The sequence below is a fragment of the Microtus ochrogaster genome, chromosome 18 (assembly GCF_000317375.1).
Source record: "Microtus ochrogaster isolate Prairie Vole_2 chromosome 18, MicOch1.0, whole genome shotgun sequence".
NCBI lineage: Eukaryota > Metazoa > Chordata > Mammalia > Rodentia > Cricetidae > Microtus > Microtus ochrogaster.
The window spans coordinates 44385126-44402952 of NC_022020.1; the positions used below are offsets into that span (position 1 = coordinate 44385126).

General features: G+C 40.7%; 1 protein-coding gene across 1 annotated transcript in view; it reads right to left on the bottom strand.

The window, feature by feature from the left end:
- Fbn2 (fibrillin 2) overlaps nt 1-17827 on the bottom strand; it is a 202491-nt gene that overhangs the window by 111831 nt on the left and 72833 nt on the right. The window contains exon 8 of the mRNA XM_005356130.2: nt 4835-4960. Within this exon, the coding sequence (XP_005356187.1) occupies nt 4835-4960 (126 nt within the window). The remainder of the gene's footprint in view (nt 1-4834; nt 4961-17827) is intronic.

Sequence of the window (17827 nt, forward strand, 5' to 3'; positions counted from 1 at the left end):
TGGCAAGCCAGACAGGTCTGGTGCTTGGGGAACAGTAACAACCCAACCCCATCTTTGCAACCCTGTTTAGGCTTGATAAAAATCCTTTTAAAAAATAATAATAAAAGAGTCTATGGTTTGGAAATCTCGAGCTAATGTCGCACACACTTAGAAAACTGGGCCACATGTGCGAGGGTAGGGGCAGAGAGGGAGTACTGTATAGAAAATAATAAATGTTTTCACAAACTTCAAGATCCCTCTCCTCTAATAACAACCAAGAGATAGATGGCATACTTCTAATCCCTTGACTCAAAGCACACAGAATATTCTAGAACGAGGTATGGAACAGTGGCATCCATGGTTAAGGTTGACAAAAAGATGTCCCGTAAAGGAAGCCAGTTCAGTCAGGCTGAGTGTGCCTGTAATTCCATGGTCCTTGCAAAGCACTGCATTTGATCAAGAAAGAAGACATTTAGAAGAGCACCTGGCAGAAATGGAAGCTTCCCAGGGACATTATTCCTTGAAGCAAGGGTTTATTAGAGCCAAAGCAGAGAAAAACCCATGAAACAATGGTCCTAACCCTTGGTGCGCACTCAACTATAGGGACACAGCAAGGAGAACACACTATGCCCGCTCCGCTAGTCATCTCCTGACTTTTTGATAAGCCCAAGCAGGCTTTGTAAGTCTTGTTTACCACTGTCCCCAGAAAGAGGAAACAATTTTCATCCTCTGAATAAAGTGTAAATCCTTATTGAAACAAAATCAAGTTATGGTCATCGGAATGTGCCTCACGGGCTGGCATTTACTCTAAATTTGATTGATGAGAACTGAAGAGGAATGACAGGGTGCGCTGGGTGATGAATCCTTGGGCAAACTTGAAGATGACAACCTGAGCACGTATGTTTGGGATGAATGACCTCTGCTCATTAAAACAGAGCAGAGAAGTTTCATCCAGGTCAGAATACTCATGACAGTTGGTTTCCTGGCACTGGACAAACATCCACATCTCTGTTGGCCTAGCTCCAGTTTGGGCTACTTGTGGATTAAATCCACAGATCTGTCTTTTCCCAGGAAACTTTTTATGAAAACTTCATGCGGATGTTATTCAATAGAAACTGAACGAGGGACAAAAAAAGAAATGGAACCACAGTGGGAATCAGGCTCACTGCTTCCCTTGAGGTAGTCAAGATGCCTCCTTGTCTCATTTCATCTCTGGGCACTCCTCCTTAATTATTGGTCTTCTTTTATATGACTGTGAACTAGTTACTACACTGCTCACCCTGGATTTCCCTGTGGGCTGTGGAGAGCTAATCTCTGGTCCACATGCTTGAACAGCAAGTACGTCATTGAGTCCCCTCCAGCCCTCTCCTTTAGAAGTTTATTTAAGACATTTTTGTTATTCTGCGCGTGTGGAGGTTGAAAGACAACCGTGTGGAGCTGGTTCTCTCCTTCCACCTTTCTGTGGGTTCTGGAGATCAAACTGAGCTCAGCAGGCTTGCATATGGACTCTACTGCTGGGCCATTTTGCCAGCTCTCACCTTTTCTTTTTCTTTTAACAGTACATATTACCTTAAAAGTATTTAGCAGTGAGTTACTTCTTCCCTCAAACACACACACACACACACACACACACACACACACACACACACACTTTATATTTTCATGTTTGTATCCTCAGGACATTCCAGGTGATGCTGTGTACCGGAATGTTTCCACGTGTAAGGCAGGAGGGGAATGCCTTTAGAGGGTTGTGACAACATCACGCTCTGCAAGAGTTTCCAAATGTTTTAATCTCTTCTTCTAAACTTTTCTTGCCTCTGATTGCCTGGCATTCACCAGTCCCTGTTGAGGGCTGATGCTAGCTCTGTGGGCAGAAAGAGGCAGCCGCCCTCGCCTGCACCCAGCTTGCTCTATGCGGCTTAAATAGTCATGACTTATTACTCCTTACGCCAGTCATTCTTCAGAACCTGTATTAAATTGTGGAAATTAGGTATTAATGATGCCCAAGGGGAACAAATTCCAAAATGACATAAGGCTCATTAAATAATGCTATTAAAATGCTTTTAAGGAAAAATACGATTAGTGACACTTCAATTTTTTTTAAATGTGGCGTATGTTAGTTTCCAAGTTAAAGTTTTCCTTTTCCTAGACATAAAAAAAAAATGATTAACACGCTAGGTAACATTAAGTTAGGATTTGTCTTCCTAATTTAGCATTAAATGAAATGGGAGGGCTATGCTATTTGAAAGTTGAAATGACTAGCTAAATGCTTCAGCCCCAGGAAACTCTTCTCTCGTCTGCAGGAGAAGGATTGAGTTCCCAGACATTTTACAATGTGGTTTAGACTCAGCATATTGGCTTCGTTGATTTTCTTATGATACTGTAGGGAGAACTGTGTTAACTAGGAAGAGGAAGGAGGGCAGATCCAGCCAACATCGCTCAGAACAAAGCTGCAATAGCATGAAGCATCACACCTGAGACCATTCTGAGTTTATCCCGCTCAGTATCATTAGTATGTATACTATGTATTTACAAAACAAACAGAAGGAGATTCATATATTCACGACACAATCGTCTATCATAAACGAATTCAATCTAAGAACATATACACACAAGATTTTTAAAACTCAAAACCTCTTACATGTTAAGATGCTGTATTTTTTTCTCAAACAAAAACACATATTTATTCAAAATAAAATGTATTTATTTTTTTAAATTAAGCTGCTCACTTAATTTTATCACTAGCTTTATAATTTCTGGGAGTCATTTTTCACTTTTCTGTTTTTGGGGTGTTCTTCCTCTGTCCAATGCGATAGACTATCTCCTCTGAAACGTAGGGTATTTCTGGAGGTCCAGGACTCAGCTTCTGGAGTCAACCTGTGACGTATCCAGGACCATGACTGAGCACCTGCATCATTTTGCCCATCACAAAGCCAAATGATGCCAAGATGTCACTCACCAAAAGAGACTCCTATATTCACTATCACTTTACTTACAAATTTTGTGGTTTTCCCACACATTCAAATGCATTGACATGGCAGGAAATTCATATAACATTTAACATGAAGCCTGAAATCCACAAGGCCCACGAGGCTGACGAAGGCAGGAGCCCAAAGTCTGGCTGGTGGGAAAAGCACAGGCCCTTGTGAGAGGACAATAGACCTTGAGCCACCGGACACGGCTCATGTGGAAGGGGCTCCATCATCGTGTCCAAGACCAGAGTTGAGATGAGGTAGAGGTGGCTATTAAAACTAATTCCGAATTTGAGGCTCAGAGAATGAGTGAGCTTCATGGGGTGTGGAACGGAGAAATCACGCTAATTCGGGCAGAGGAGTCTTTGGCAAACAAGGCCATGCTACCCTACTTCACAGCGAGAGATGGGCATTTAGGTCAAAGGTGGTCACAAATGAACCCTGGATACAAGCTCAGTGAAGACTTGCAAGAGACAAACAGGTTATTCTCATTTAATGGTGAGACAAAGAGAAGAAAGATGACTAGCCCGTAAACCTTGTGGTATAAACGTATCTGCCTTTCCCTGCTTCTCCTAATAACAGCAACAGTGATCACGATGAGATTACTTTATCAAACACCTCCTGTAATGTTAGTGGAGAGGGATCAGTAGCTTGCCTGAGTCCTGATAGGTGGGGCTGAGGGTGTGCAGTGCCTGAGGGTGTGAATTGTATATTTCACATGTCATATACAATTCATGACAGCTGTGACTGTCACTGACATGTCTATCCTGTGATCCTATTATCTGTGATGACAACATGACCCTCTGGTGACAGAACACACACCTCTCACCCTCCCTGATGGATGGATGGCCATAGCTAGCTTAGCATCAGGGAGATAAGATATTTATCAAATGGTTTCGAGCCGTAGCCCTTTATCGCTGGTGTGAGATCTTCAGTTCATCTCCTTAACTCTGTAGTTCCAGCTCCTGAACTGGTTCACTTGGTACTGTCACTAATCCACTAACGCCTCAGGGAGCTACTCATACACCAACTGTCGGACTGGGGAAAGCTTCTTTATCCCATTTATTCCCTCCAGTGGACCATGAAACTCTATTCTCCGGGCACTAGACGAATTTCCTTAATTCATCATCACATAAATCTTGAGTGCTGTTATAGAAACTGTACATATTTATCCCTCTCTTTGTAGTTATTATCAGCTCAATATTGGTGCTGACCGGGATGAATGCCCAAGGCAAGAATTGTGAAGGTAACTAACTATACTATGATTGTACGTCAAAGGGCATTTCCTAATCTCTGGGCTCACGCAACAGAAGCCTAAGGCATGCTTCCTGATGGATAAAAACTATACCATGCTGCAAAGTACAGCTTCATCTTTTCCAACAGAGCAGACCATGTAAGTATATTTGGCTTTAATTTGAATATGCTGGAAACACAAAATTAGGAGTGCCAACTCCTCTTTGTAATAAGTACTTCTCACCAGAACAAACAAGCTTTAACTAAATAAGATGCTGCCTGCGTTCACAATGCACAGCAACAGAAGAATCTTTAATTACTATATTCTAGCTTCCCAAGCAGATTTGACATCTTTCTCTGGCTGTGCCTGCAACACTGGGTAGCAGTTACATCCCGAGCAAGTCTTTCTTCCAAAGAAATGATTTTGACAACATAAAACTAAGCCAGATGGCCCCAGAAAGCAAAGACTTTACAAACAGTACTTGGTCTAGCAACCCGTCAGTGATGCTAAATACTGCAAAGGCTTTAGAATGGTCCTTTGGTCTATGTCCATTTCCCAATGGCTTTATAATCATCACCTACTTCATACCTGTTTGGCCTGTTCTGTCTTCAAGGAGCAGCATATTGTACCTTCAAAATGCAAGGCTTACCAATGCACCGAGAGCCATCTGTGGAGGAAACGAAGCCACGCGGACAGACACAGAAATAGCTTCCCACGGTGTTGGAACAGTCGCCGGCTTCACAGACCCCAGGAACCACACTGCACTCATCGATGTCTAATCAAGGGAAGATAATTGAGAAAGGCCTTCATTAAACAACAGGATTTAGAAAACTAGGAGGGCACTCATGGTTGATTAGGCCAGATCATGTAGCCCCGAAGATACTCTTGTTTCAAGCCCTAAGGAATTTCTCACACATATCTATGGGAACGGAGTTGAGAGTCACATCCCAGGGCAGCAAAACAAGGCCAACAAAAGCAAAACTCTATATAGTCCTTTCCGCTCAAGCGCAACTTAAATTGCCAAAGAGACGTCAACGTTTAAGTTCCTATTCTACACCAGCGAGGGAAAGATCCTTCTGGAGCCCTTCAAAAAACACATATACAATTACCTTTTAAATATGGAATAATTAAACACAAACATAGCTAATTTTGACAATAAGCATTGGAATCAACAAAGGCTATCAGATTATTTTTTTCCTATTTGGCTTTAGGATGTGCTTTTGGTATGTGCATTTGGATGTTGGTACATTTGACATCCTGGGAATAACTTCACTTTGAACAACTAACTAAGGCAAAGTGAAAAGCTGAGAGTCACTGGATTTTCCTTCTGCGGCTCTCTGTGTTTCTTCACTCCGCTTCATTCTGTGAATGGACTGTTTCCATTCACAGGAACGAAAGCCTGCTTTTTCTTAAGTTGTCCTAAAATGGGAAACCCGAGCGTTTCTATAAGCTTTCCTGTACTTCTTCTCTTTTAATCCCAGGGGCAGAGAGAGGTAGAAAGTCAAACAAAACCTCATTTAGGCACACTGGGAGCTGAAGGCTAATCCCTTTTACAAAAGGAAATGAGCCACTGGGAGAAAACCCAGCCAGGGATACCCAATTGTTGGCATTGTTCTCAAAGACACTGGTGTAGGAAAGACCACTGAACAGAGGAAGCAATTATAAGAGTCATAAACATAATTACTTAGAATCAAAGTAAATGGGAACTTGTTGTTTCTTTTATGTTCTTGTCCTCTTGTGCTGTATACATTCTTTTAGAATGTCTCAATTTACAAGACCGGCAAAATAACTGCATTTTAATTATAAGTGAGAGGGAAAACGGTTAAGCTCCATCATCACACCCCTCCCCCCTCCCCCGGGGAGCCCTGCAGAAGAGGCCATAGGAAGGTCGAAAGGGATAGCGAACTTTCACAGGGAAATGGTCTTTCCTGGGCCTGGCAGTACACATAAAGGTCACATTAACTCTCAGGGCCTGTGTGTGACAGCATGTACAAGACATGCGTAAGACGGAGCTAGCCAAAAGGCCAGCATGGAGAAGGGAGGTGGACAGCAAGGCCCACTCTTAGCTGAGAAGCAACTCAGGAGCTGCCTGGGGAGGGAGAAGCAGTTTTCTTTAGGGATATAGTCCCTGAGAAGCTAGCCCGGAGTAGCTGGTCCTATATCAGTTCACACATGGGTGGGGGGGCGCAAAGTAGACTCAAGAGTGTTTAAAATCAGAGCAGTTGGGGGAAAAAAGTAGTGAGGGAGAAAGAGAAGGAACTGGAGGGGGGAGGATGGGAACATTTGATCACACACATTACAAACAAGTATGAGATTCTTAAACAATCGGAAAGTAATGAAAACTATGAAATGAAAAATACAAGAAATGATAATAAACAGATAAGAGTTTTAAATAATAATACCTAAGGTGAGCCATCCCTTTTTGATATCCCTCTATTGTTCCACTCATTTTTTTTGCCCGTTTATTCTGACAAATCATCACAAAGCAACCATTAGATTTTTTTTTTTTTTAAATGTCCTTTGTAAAAAGAAGGTCAACATTCGGACGTCCTCTAAAACGCTGCCTTCTTTGGAGATTCTGCAGCTGCTGAAGGGCAGAGGCGCAAATCCACACCTACCAATCCCCCCGAGAGATCAGAAGTCTACCAGGACCTGCCTACACAAATGAGGAGCAAATGTGTAAGCGGTTAGAGCCCTCCCATCAGCCCTCGCCCCACAAAATGAAACCATGTGTGCAAATGAGGACCTGTTGCATCCGGTGCTGCCATCTTCGTGCATGCTGCGCTTCCATTCACTGGAAAGCAGCACAGGCATGAAGCTGGGACAGACTGCAAACCACAAAGATCTCGATAAACCGCCTCTCCCCAAGGAAGATGAGACCGAGCATAGCATGATGGGAAGCAGGCGGCACGAGCGGAAGGCTGGACCCGGCATTGTATTGTCTTCATCATCCAAAGTATTAGCAGCCCAAGAGTTCGGGTGGTTTAGGATTACTGAAAATTCTTAAATATTATAAAATCTCATGTCCTTTCTTTCCACACTAACTTTAATTTGTAAGCATTTCCTAATAAAGAACTTTTTTTTTTTTTGGTTCAAAACTGAAAAGTGAAAGATGTTTGACATTTGGGAGGGGGTATTTTTGAAAGAAATATCTGGAATATAGAAATAGATGCTATGTTTCCTAGTTTGTTTTCTGTTGTGATACAACACTGACCAAAACCAATTGGGGCAAAAAAATTGTTTTATTTTACAGTCTATAGTCCATCATTGAGGGAAGCCAAGGCAGGGGCTCAAGGAAGGAACCTGGAGACAGGGAACTGAAGCAGAGGTCATTGAATCAGGTGGTGATGTGATATTATAAAAACACCTCTTCCATTCTAAGAGACTGGGACTTTGGCTGGACCTCACAGTCCAAGTTAATAATAGACCTTGAGTTCTCTTGAGGCTTAAGACCGCTGTCCTATTGCATAGTCAAAGTTAGCTTAACCTGCTTTTCAGAGAACAATGTAACAGTCAAGCTTATGTGCTCGGGTTTCCCATGTAAGCAACTTTTACAGCCTAAGCTAGTGCATAGCTGTGACCTTAAACCATACACCCTTCTACACCCTTGACCGAACTAATGAGTGTGCATCATTTGCCAAAGCAGCAAACACAGAAGCTGAAAGCAACTTCTGAAATTTGCCATGTAAAGTTGAAGGCAACCATGTATGGATATTGGCTGATAAGCCATGAAGCTTGCTATCTGGTAAGTTTGGATGAGTTGGAGCCAGTGACTTAATCGCGCGTAAAACTCTGTTAAAGATTTCTGTAAACCCTCACCTTCCATCCCCATGGAAGCTTCCTGTAAGGTTCAATAAAGATAGGGCAAGGCCCTGTGCAGTGAGGGACAGACATTCGGGTACAACAGGCAGACACAGGTACAGAGGTAGGCACAGATTCAGACTCACAGATTGCAGACAGAGAGGAGACCCGAGACACAGTGAGCACAAAGTGAAGGATGCAAATGTAAATTTGCTCTTGTTCAAATGACTGATGCCAAGGGGCAGTGCCTTTTATTCCTTCGTTCAACATCAGTGCCTCGTTGGGACTCAGAGTTCATCACGAATGCGCTTAGTCCATGCAGAAGAGTGCTGCTTACAGCTTTCTCCTCAGGGCTTGCTCAGTGGGCCTTCTTCTACCTCCCTGAGATACCTGCACAAGGATAGCACCATCCACAGTGGCCTGGACCCTCTCACATCAATCAGTTAAGAAAATGCGCCACACATTTCTTCATAGGCCAATCTGATGGTGGCGATTCCTCAAATGAAGGACGCTCTTCCCAGTTGACTATAATTTTGTTAAGTTGATCAAAACTAATCCATATAACATTTAATTTTGAGGTTTTCTGTTAAAATACTTATTTTACAAAATCTTTGTGTATTTAGAATGAGGTGGGAACTTCAAAAAGGTTAAGTTCAAAACAGATACATGCCGTAAACACTCTGTCAGGATAATGAATGTTCTATATAAAGAAAATGATTTTTCCCAAGTATTTTTGAACAAGTTACTCCCCAAATTTTAAGAATTAAAGAGATGAGTTTAAACAACACAATAAAAAAGCAACAACAAACAAACAGGAACGTGATGGTCCAGACATTTTACATTTCAGAATACGAATGCCTAGTATTTATTCATCTGATAAAATTCAGCATTAACATTTATGTGCAGTGGGCTACATGCACATATCTCTAACCAATTTTCTTCCTCAAGACACTATGTTAAAATCAGATTTGAAAGGAGGACCTATGAACATCACATATTGTCTTGTATAAACAAGTGCATCTAAGGGCGACAGGTCTACTCCAAGGAAAAGGCAAAGCCATTTCTGCATACCTATTATAATTCCCCCACATCTTCTTGAACATTTTTAAATTTTTAAAATGAGCTAGGAGCTTTGGTTTTTAACCCCCAGAAATACTGATCTAAACACAAGCCAGAGACGTAATAGCATTATGGTTGAACAGAAACATGGACCTCAGGATTGGTTAGACCAATATATCCTGCATGGGTCACAAGACATCCAGGCTGACATTCTACAACCGTATTAACCTTGTAAAAATACAGGAGAATCAAGATGATCTGATGGCAAATAGAGGCAGCATGGGGTCAAGATGCTCTTCATCCTCTGCAAATAACAAAAGTGCAGGTTAGCCTGTTACACAGCCAGTTGTCTAAACATTCTGCTCCTTGTATTACTTCTCTAGGAATTCTAAGGTTTTAGGAATTGACACAGGCATGGTACAGAGAAAAACTACATTCTTTTCCTGGCTTGGCTAAACTGTACATATCCCACTTTCCTTCAACTAGTTCTGTTTCCTGGAAAGCTTCTGGAAAGAGGCATCCTCAAAAGCCCCCCATGAGCACCAGGAACAAGTGATAAGATTTAGGAAGTGCTGTTAGAACCCTCCCTTCTCACCAGCACCAGCGGCCTGTATCCTTAGGTACAATCTGAGGAACTTGTAGGTGTATTGGTGGGAAGCAGGCAAATCCCTGAGCTGGGATGTGATGGACAATCAATCGCTGCATGTTTTAGTTCAAATAGGGCAATGCTGGTGTGATATAATAAATTGTAAATGGAAAGCTCCTCCTTGCTTTCCCCCTCTTGGGTTTGGAGAACACAACATATACAAGCTGCTCTCAGAGTCTGTTGTCTCTCAGGGGCTTATGAGAAACTTTTCCTCTACTGAACACTCCGCACCTTCACCTTATAAATTTCTGCTGTACTTTTCTACAAATAGTGCAGGGCTGTACGACCATCACTGCAACCTAATTTAATGACACCTTCACCCCTCTTGGCCAATCCCCCTCCGTTATTAATCACTCTTCATTGCCACCTACAAGCCCCGGGTAACCGTTAATCTAGACTGTCGTAACACAACGGGCTGGTCTGCACAGTCCATGCAAATGAGATCATAAAGTAGGTGGCCTTCTGGGACACATGGCTTTCAAGTAGCTTGACATTTGCTATGCTGCTCCGTGTTTTCGCATTTTTTTCCCCTTGGAGTGGCTGTATGCATGATGCACCTTATCATTCCTTGTGGATATTTGGGTGATTTACATTTGGGAGCTAGTGGACACGAAGCTGTCACCAGTGTGATGTCTAAGGTGTCACAGAGACCAACTGTCTTCAAAGCAGCAGTGACATTGTAAACTCCCACCAACATTGTATGAGCACTCCAGTTTCTCCATATTGTCACCTACATTTATTATTCTCTTGTTTGTTTCCTGCAGTGTTGTTTTTTGGGGGGGTGTTTTTTTTTAAAGCAGGGGTAGAAGTGTTATTATACCACGGTGTGTGGTTTGTATTTCCCTAAGGATATCCTGCCGATATTTCAATGTGGTGCTTATCAGTCTTTTGTATATCTTAAGAAAAATGTATTTAATTCCTTTGCCCATCTCAAAAAAATGGACCGTTTTATTATAGAGTTTTGGGGCAGCTTGTGAGAATGGCCTCTATAGGCTCATATGTTGGAGGCCTTGGTCCGCAGTAAGTGGAACTGTTTGGGAATGATTGGGAGGTGTGGCCTTCTAGGAGGAGCTGTGTCACTGGGGTGGGCTTTGAGGAATCATTTCCAGAATGCTCTCTGCCTTCTGCTTGCACTTCAGCAATGCTAAACCTTCTATTCTGAAAAAGTACAGCTTATTTCCATTTATTTAGATCTTAATTTACTTCAACACTATTTATAGTTTTCAGTCTTTTGATTTAAGATTCTTTCTTTTTGATCTTATTATTAATAGAATTCTCTTCATTTCACTTTGGGAATCCTCACTCTTTTGAGAGTACACTGCAGACTCTTTAGGGGATACCTCATTGCCTTTAGGTGATATTTTATTGGTTAAGCACATCATCCACCATACAGACACTGCAGTCCCCTTGTTGAATCAGGGTGTGCCCTGCTCTAACTGTGTAAAACAGTGGTTTTCAGTTTGTGCTTCCTCTTGCGACATTTCATCTCATGGGCAGCTGCTGACTGCCTTTTGAGGATGGAAAATTACTATGCGTCTGGGTAGGTTCACACACATGACCTGTCCAGCACCCCCCATGCAGCATAGACTGATACATGACTTATTACTGTCACCTTAATAATTTATCATGGTAAACAGACTTCAGAGGCACGTGAACATACTAAAACCATATCATAGAGAGCAGAGCTTATCTGATACAGTGGACTCATGAAAGGGCAAAACTCCCTCACATGGACACCCATGCTGGGATGGTGACATCAACGACCCCTTCAACAACTGACCTATCATTGTGTGTGTACACCAAGGATCAAAAGGCAGAGAACTTCCTACTCTTCCTCAGCTGGTCCCCACTGTGGATGCAACCTATTCCCCTGCCTTCTATTCATCCTCCTGCTCACCCCTCTGGACCTGCTCTTCCTCTGTCTGTCCCTTCTGGCTATTGACCAGGTCTTGCCCTTTCCCTTGTAGCTGGTTTGGGTTCATTATCTTATCCAATACAATCTGTACATTTTTATCAGCCGACTTCTTAAACCTCTTCTAGAGCCTTTTAATCTCTTGTATCCATTTTGTATCCCATATAAATACATGTAAACACATACATGCACGCACAGGTACACACACACAACACACACATATCGAGTGTGATGCATGATCTCTAAGAATTAATGTTAGTAACTAAAATTGGAATAAAGGAATGTGTTTCTCTTAACCAGATTTCTAAAGAAAGAAGAAAAATCAGGCAGATTGTTGCCTTTGAAAGCTCTGTACTTTGTAAAATTATTTTTACTCAATAAATTTTGACACATTGAAAGGCACACGTGTATTTGTCTATGATTCTGGTATGGCTTGCTCACAACACGGATCCCCATTCTGTGATTTTGATTAGCCAGGCTCAAGGAGTCCAAAACTATTAAACAGAAAACAACACATTGTGTATATTTTGAGAGGTGTGATTAAATTTTCAACTTAATCAGGTTTCAAACTTCCCTTTAGTGGACACATCTGCACAGTATACATTCTCCTGGATTGTCCTCTTGCTGGCTCCCTCTGTTTGCAAGAACCCCCTGAGTTTCTTAATATTGTGCTAATGTGAACACTGCACCTAACTAAAATGCCTCATGTGTAAGTTAATGTATGCATGTATTTATATATGTATAGGAAAATACTACATATGGATATGTAAAGAGATAGCTAACTAGGCAGTAAAACAGAAATAGGTAGACAGTAACTATAGCTTCAGGCATCCACTGGGACTTCTGAGATGCATCTTTTTTTAAAAATATTTATTTATTTGTTATGTATACAATATTCTATCTGTGTGTATCCCTGCAGGCCAGAAGAGGGCACCAGACCTTATTACAGATGGCTATGAGCCACCATGTGGTTGCTGGGAATTGAACTCAGGACCTTTGGAAGAGCAGGCAATGCTCTTAACCACTGAGCCATCTCTCCAGCCCCGAGATGCATCTTTTGAAGTCAAGGAGAGACTGCTGTAGTTTTCTTCTGCTCTTCTAGTTGATGACCTTTATTGTCTTTCTTCCCTAATTGTCCTGGCTGCAGCCTCCACAAAAACTGAGCAGAAATGCTGAGCAGACAGTTTACTTCCTGCTGGTGGAGAAAAATTCTTTTGGCATGTAAGAAGATGCACTTGATAACGGCGGGGAAGCTCCTCTCAATAAATTCCTAATCTGTAGATATTTTTCATTGGAAACTAGAGATGTTGTTTCTGTTGTTTTTCATGTTTTCCTGCATCTTCTGTGGTGATCATGAACTTTAATCTACTCTGACGTACTACATGGATTCATTTAAAGATGCTGAGTCAATCTTATATTCCTGGGACAGATCTTCACATTCCTGGTAGTGATGTATAACTGCTCATCTGTGGAAGATGATCTTATAACTGACAATAAAACATAATTATTTTATATAGGACCTCGTTTTTTTATTTGCAGATTTTAAACAATTAAGACTTTTCAAACTTAAATACTTGTTTTGTTAAGAAAAATTCTACTGGGATTCTTATTTGATATTTTTGAAGTCATTGATTTTTTTTATGCTATTCCATACTAAATTCAAATTTCTAAATTTACCCATTTAGAGTCCATCCTAATCATTACTTTGTTACTGTAACAATAAATGATGATACTTTAATTTCTCAAAACCAGCCAGTTAGTTAGGATAACACACTACTTTCTCTTACACACACTGTATTTATGAGATATTTGAAAACACAATCCCTAGAAAAGACAGAAAAGATGATAGTTATATCCTTTCTAAGTGACCATTGTTTCACCTGCAGCTCTGATTCATAGATATTAAATTTAGTTATCAATTCAGCATCTAAGTTTTATGGAAAAGGGTTAAATGAGATGGGGGCTTAAACAAACATGGAGACTTTAGCTTCAAGATACTGAGTTTCCTTAAGAGGCAAAATTTTTCAAGCATTTTTTTTTAATAAGAAAATAAAAATTAAAATGATGCTCTATTTAAAAAACCTTCTGCTTCATTTCTTTAAACAATAAAAAACAATCGATTATAGACATGCTATTCATTCACAAACTCAAGAAGTTACTGCCGATCAAAAGTCTTTGATTTGCCACATACCAAGAACTAATTATACATGGTCTGTAACTGCCAGGCATCTGCACTCTGCCAAGAAGATGGGCATAAAACAAATCATAAGATGATTGATTGCCCTGGAAGGCAACAGGTTATAGTAGTATTCAAACTCAATGCAGTTATGAGGCTCAGAACAAGTACTTCAAGTCATAGTATCTGAAAAGGGTCCTTCAAGAATATGACAGAAACATCACCTGTATAGGAAGGAACCCGAGTGTTTTTCCAGATAGGGAACAGTGAGAGTCAAAAGTATGAAGGGAGTCTCTTGGGTGAGTAATGACGCTTCCTGTGAGCTGAGGTCATTTACATAGAAGATAAAACCAGAAAGTAATTAAAAGTCTTAGAATACTTTGCTGTCCTTGTTTTGGAGCAAAGAGGGGCAACTGAGTCTTGGAAATTAGGGTAGAGACTAACTATATGTCCACTGCTAGTTAAGAAGACATTCCAGTGTTGGAAAAAAAAGGACAGAGTTATTAGTGTGGACAGGGGCAGTAGAGGTCATCAAGGTCTAGTTAATAGATCAGACCTCGGGGAGAAAAAGACAAGGTAAGAGTTGCCTAAACGTAAGAAGGAAGGGGTAAGAGAAAGACATAGCAAGGTTCATTAGTGGCTGGAATTAATCAATCAATAACGCAAGACAGAATGGGATTTTAGGGGAAATCAATGGCCTCTTCATTAACCCTTTGAGTTAGAGTATCTTGAAAACAGTTGAATTTTGGAAGGTGATTGTCAGCCAAGGACAAAGAATGGTGAAACCACCAAGACAGATAAAATTAGTGGGATGAAAGTTATGAAGCAAAGAGAGGAGATCACAATAGAATTAATACATAATAGCTAGGCTAGACAAATGGCTCAGTGGTAATGCACTTCCATATAAGCACGGGAGTCTGTGCTTGTATTTCCAGTACTCACTTACTTAAGAGGACACAAAGGAAAATGATTGTGGAACTTTGTCAAGATAAGGCAAGACAATTCTTCAAAATTCTTGATTCATAATGAGTCTGCCAGATATTCTAGGATTATAGGCCAAATGTTTGATGTTCCAGTGCTGCAGAGGAACTCTGGGTGACTGCCCAGGTAGCTAGATGTCTCTGTCATTTCTAAAATTTTGAAAGTTGCTTGCAATGCACTTTATTTATTCAAGTAATATAATATCCTTCTGAGGTCTTTGATGGAGTTGAACACTGGAAGTTAACAGTTCTATTTTTCCTTAGTTATGATAGAAGGTAAATTAGGCACAAAACTTTGGACTCACTAAGCAGGCTAAATAATACATTATTTTCTTTAAAATTGCCAAATATAAATAGAATGGATACTGTAAATGGAATTCTTACCTGATAATTGTTTTTACTGAATATATAGCTTTACGATGTCAGTGTTAAAATCTTTTCCTTTTTATTTAGACAAAAAGGAGAAAATACTGTGAGATATTTGATTATACTGTGTAAATATATGTCACTGTGATTGGTTTAATAAAAAGTTGAATGGTCAATACCTAGGCAGGATTTTAGGGGCAGAGAGGACACTGGAAAGAAGAAGAGCAGAATCACAAGGAGACATCAGAGGATGCAGAGCAAGCATCATGAGCTTCACAAAGTAAAGGTAACCAAACCATGTAAAAAAAGGTAGATTAAAAGATATGGGTCAATTTGAGTTATAAGAGCTAGTTAATAATAAGCCTAAGCTATTAGCCAAACTTTCATAACTTATAAGTATCCAAATAATTATTTGTGATTTTTGTGGCCCTAAGAAAATTCCATCTACAAAGGTGCTCAAGAGCCACCAGCACAAAGTATTGGATATGCAACTCTTGACTCCTACTCAAGCATAGCAAGAGCTCTGCATCTCTCCCCCATTCCAAACACAGAGTACTGAGAGAAACCATGTAAAGAAGAAAGAGAATATCAGATAAACATTTCCTTAGACCATCAACATCATAGCAAAGTGATGACTTGAGCTGAGCCCAAGGACTTGCTACATTTCTTTTCTGGATGCTGGCAATGGTGACCAACAAAACAAGACTACACCTGGGGACAGGATAGGGTGACAGTGTGGCAGCAGGAATAGCACCTGCTGTCAAGTCTAGGAAAGTGCTTTTAAAATGCTCTCTGTATGTTAGCATAAATGGATGCCAGCAGAACTTTCTCATGAAGAGATTTAGCGCTCGCTCACTAGGAATAATGGCATTTGTAATAGGCTACTATTGTGCAGTGTAATAAAGGGTTCCCTGCTGACCTGGAATCAGTGCTACATCTTCCTAGACTCTAGTTCAGAGTAATTCAGGCACGAAGTGCTGGCAGCAAGAGACAATGCCATCATGATGCTTTGTGGCACTGTGACAACACCTGGAAAACTATTTCCACCTCAAAATATAAAAGTCACTGAGAACATAGTTGAGCAACATGAACTTTAGTTTTTGATATATTTTTCCAAAATGATTTCCTTGGAGAGCAAGGAAATAACTCACCAACAGTGCTTAACTGCCTCCCCCGCCCCCCTTGATCCAACATTTTTCTCAGGGTAAAATATTTTGTTACCCTTTGTTAATCCAAATTAAGACACATGGGAAACAACATTACATTTAAAACATGGACTTCTAGGATAAATAAAACTAATTAATCTTCATAACTTTACAATATTGATGATTCAGCATGGTGAAACCACCTATGTGCAGAGTGCACCTCTAACAGCAGAGGGGAGTCCTATTAAATTGGCTTCCAATATCTTTCTTGGTTTTTATTCCCACTACCAGCTCTGAAGATCAAGTTCAGAGTCCCACACCTGCTTAGTAAGCACTCTGCCACAGACCTGTATTCCCAGCAGGCCCTCACTAATTCTTTACGAATTCCCCCCACCTTTCACAGTTTCCTTCAAATTTTCAATGAGGAGACGATGAGTTGAATGTCTCCCTTTAAGGTTGGGGAAACCTAAAATTTCATGAACATGAAAGCCAGGAAATTCCAATGTGAAATTTACTATAACCATTTGGACTTGGCAAAGCTTCAGGAATTCAGTACTTTGTACTCCTGCTCCCATTATTAAAATGCGTAAAACCTTGATGCTGTAAGAAGCATTTTGGCAATCTACTGTAAGAAAGCTAAAGAAGTTGATCATTTCTCAATGCTCTAATCACACATTTATGAGTAATTTATTTTTATCTCCTAAGTAAATGGTCTCAGGTGAAAATGAACCCAGTTCTACATTCCACTGCAGTAGTGTAATGTCATGAGTGCTCAACTCCCCCTGTGCTTTTCAGTTTTTCTAGAAAGGAAACCAAAAAATGAAGTCTCTATGCTCACTCGCCAAACACACACAGCATACGATTCCTGCAAAGAAAGCAGACCTGCGATTGCTGTAGTTGTATTTTCTTAGTTCTGCTTTATTGAAAATTGTCCTAAGAGGTTCTGTGTTTTCAAGTTCAGTTTAACTTTTAATGTAGTGGTACGTAGCTGGGGAGGCAGATTGGAATTAGAGAATGTGCCCCACATGAGCAGGGCCCTGTTTTCAATCTCCAACACTTCACAAAAGCAGTTGTTAATATACTGTATGATATAAACACTGTGTAGGTATGAAAATGGATTGTGTGACTAGTATAGAATATGGAAGGGTCACTCTTCAGGCTCAGCTTATAATAAAGTGCATACTTGGATCCTCCCAAGGAAGTGGTGGAATCACAAAAATTCACGGAGTCATTTTCTGTGGAAATGGAAATGGCTGACTCTACAGCCTTCTAGTTGCACAGATGAACTTGAACAGACTCTCACCCTAACTGGCCTGATCTAGACACACCATCTCCCTCTCTCTAACTAGCTGATGTAGGCACACCTGTTTCTCTAACTAGCTGATGTAGGCACACCTGTTTCTCTAACTAGCTGATGTAGGCATACCCTCTCCCACTCTAACTAGCTGATGTAGGCATACCCTCTCCCATTCTAACTAGCTGATGTAGATACACAATCTCTCTCTCTAACTAGCTGATGTAGATACAAAATCTCCCTCTCTAACTAGCTGATGTAGA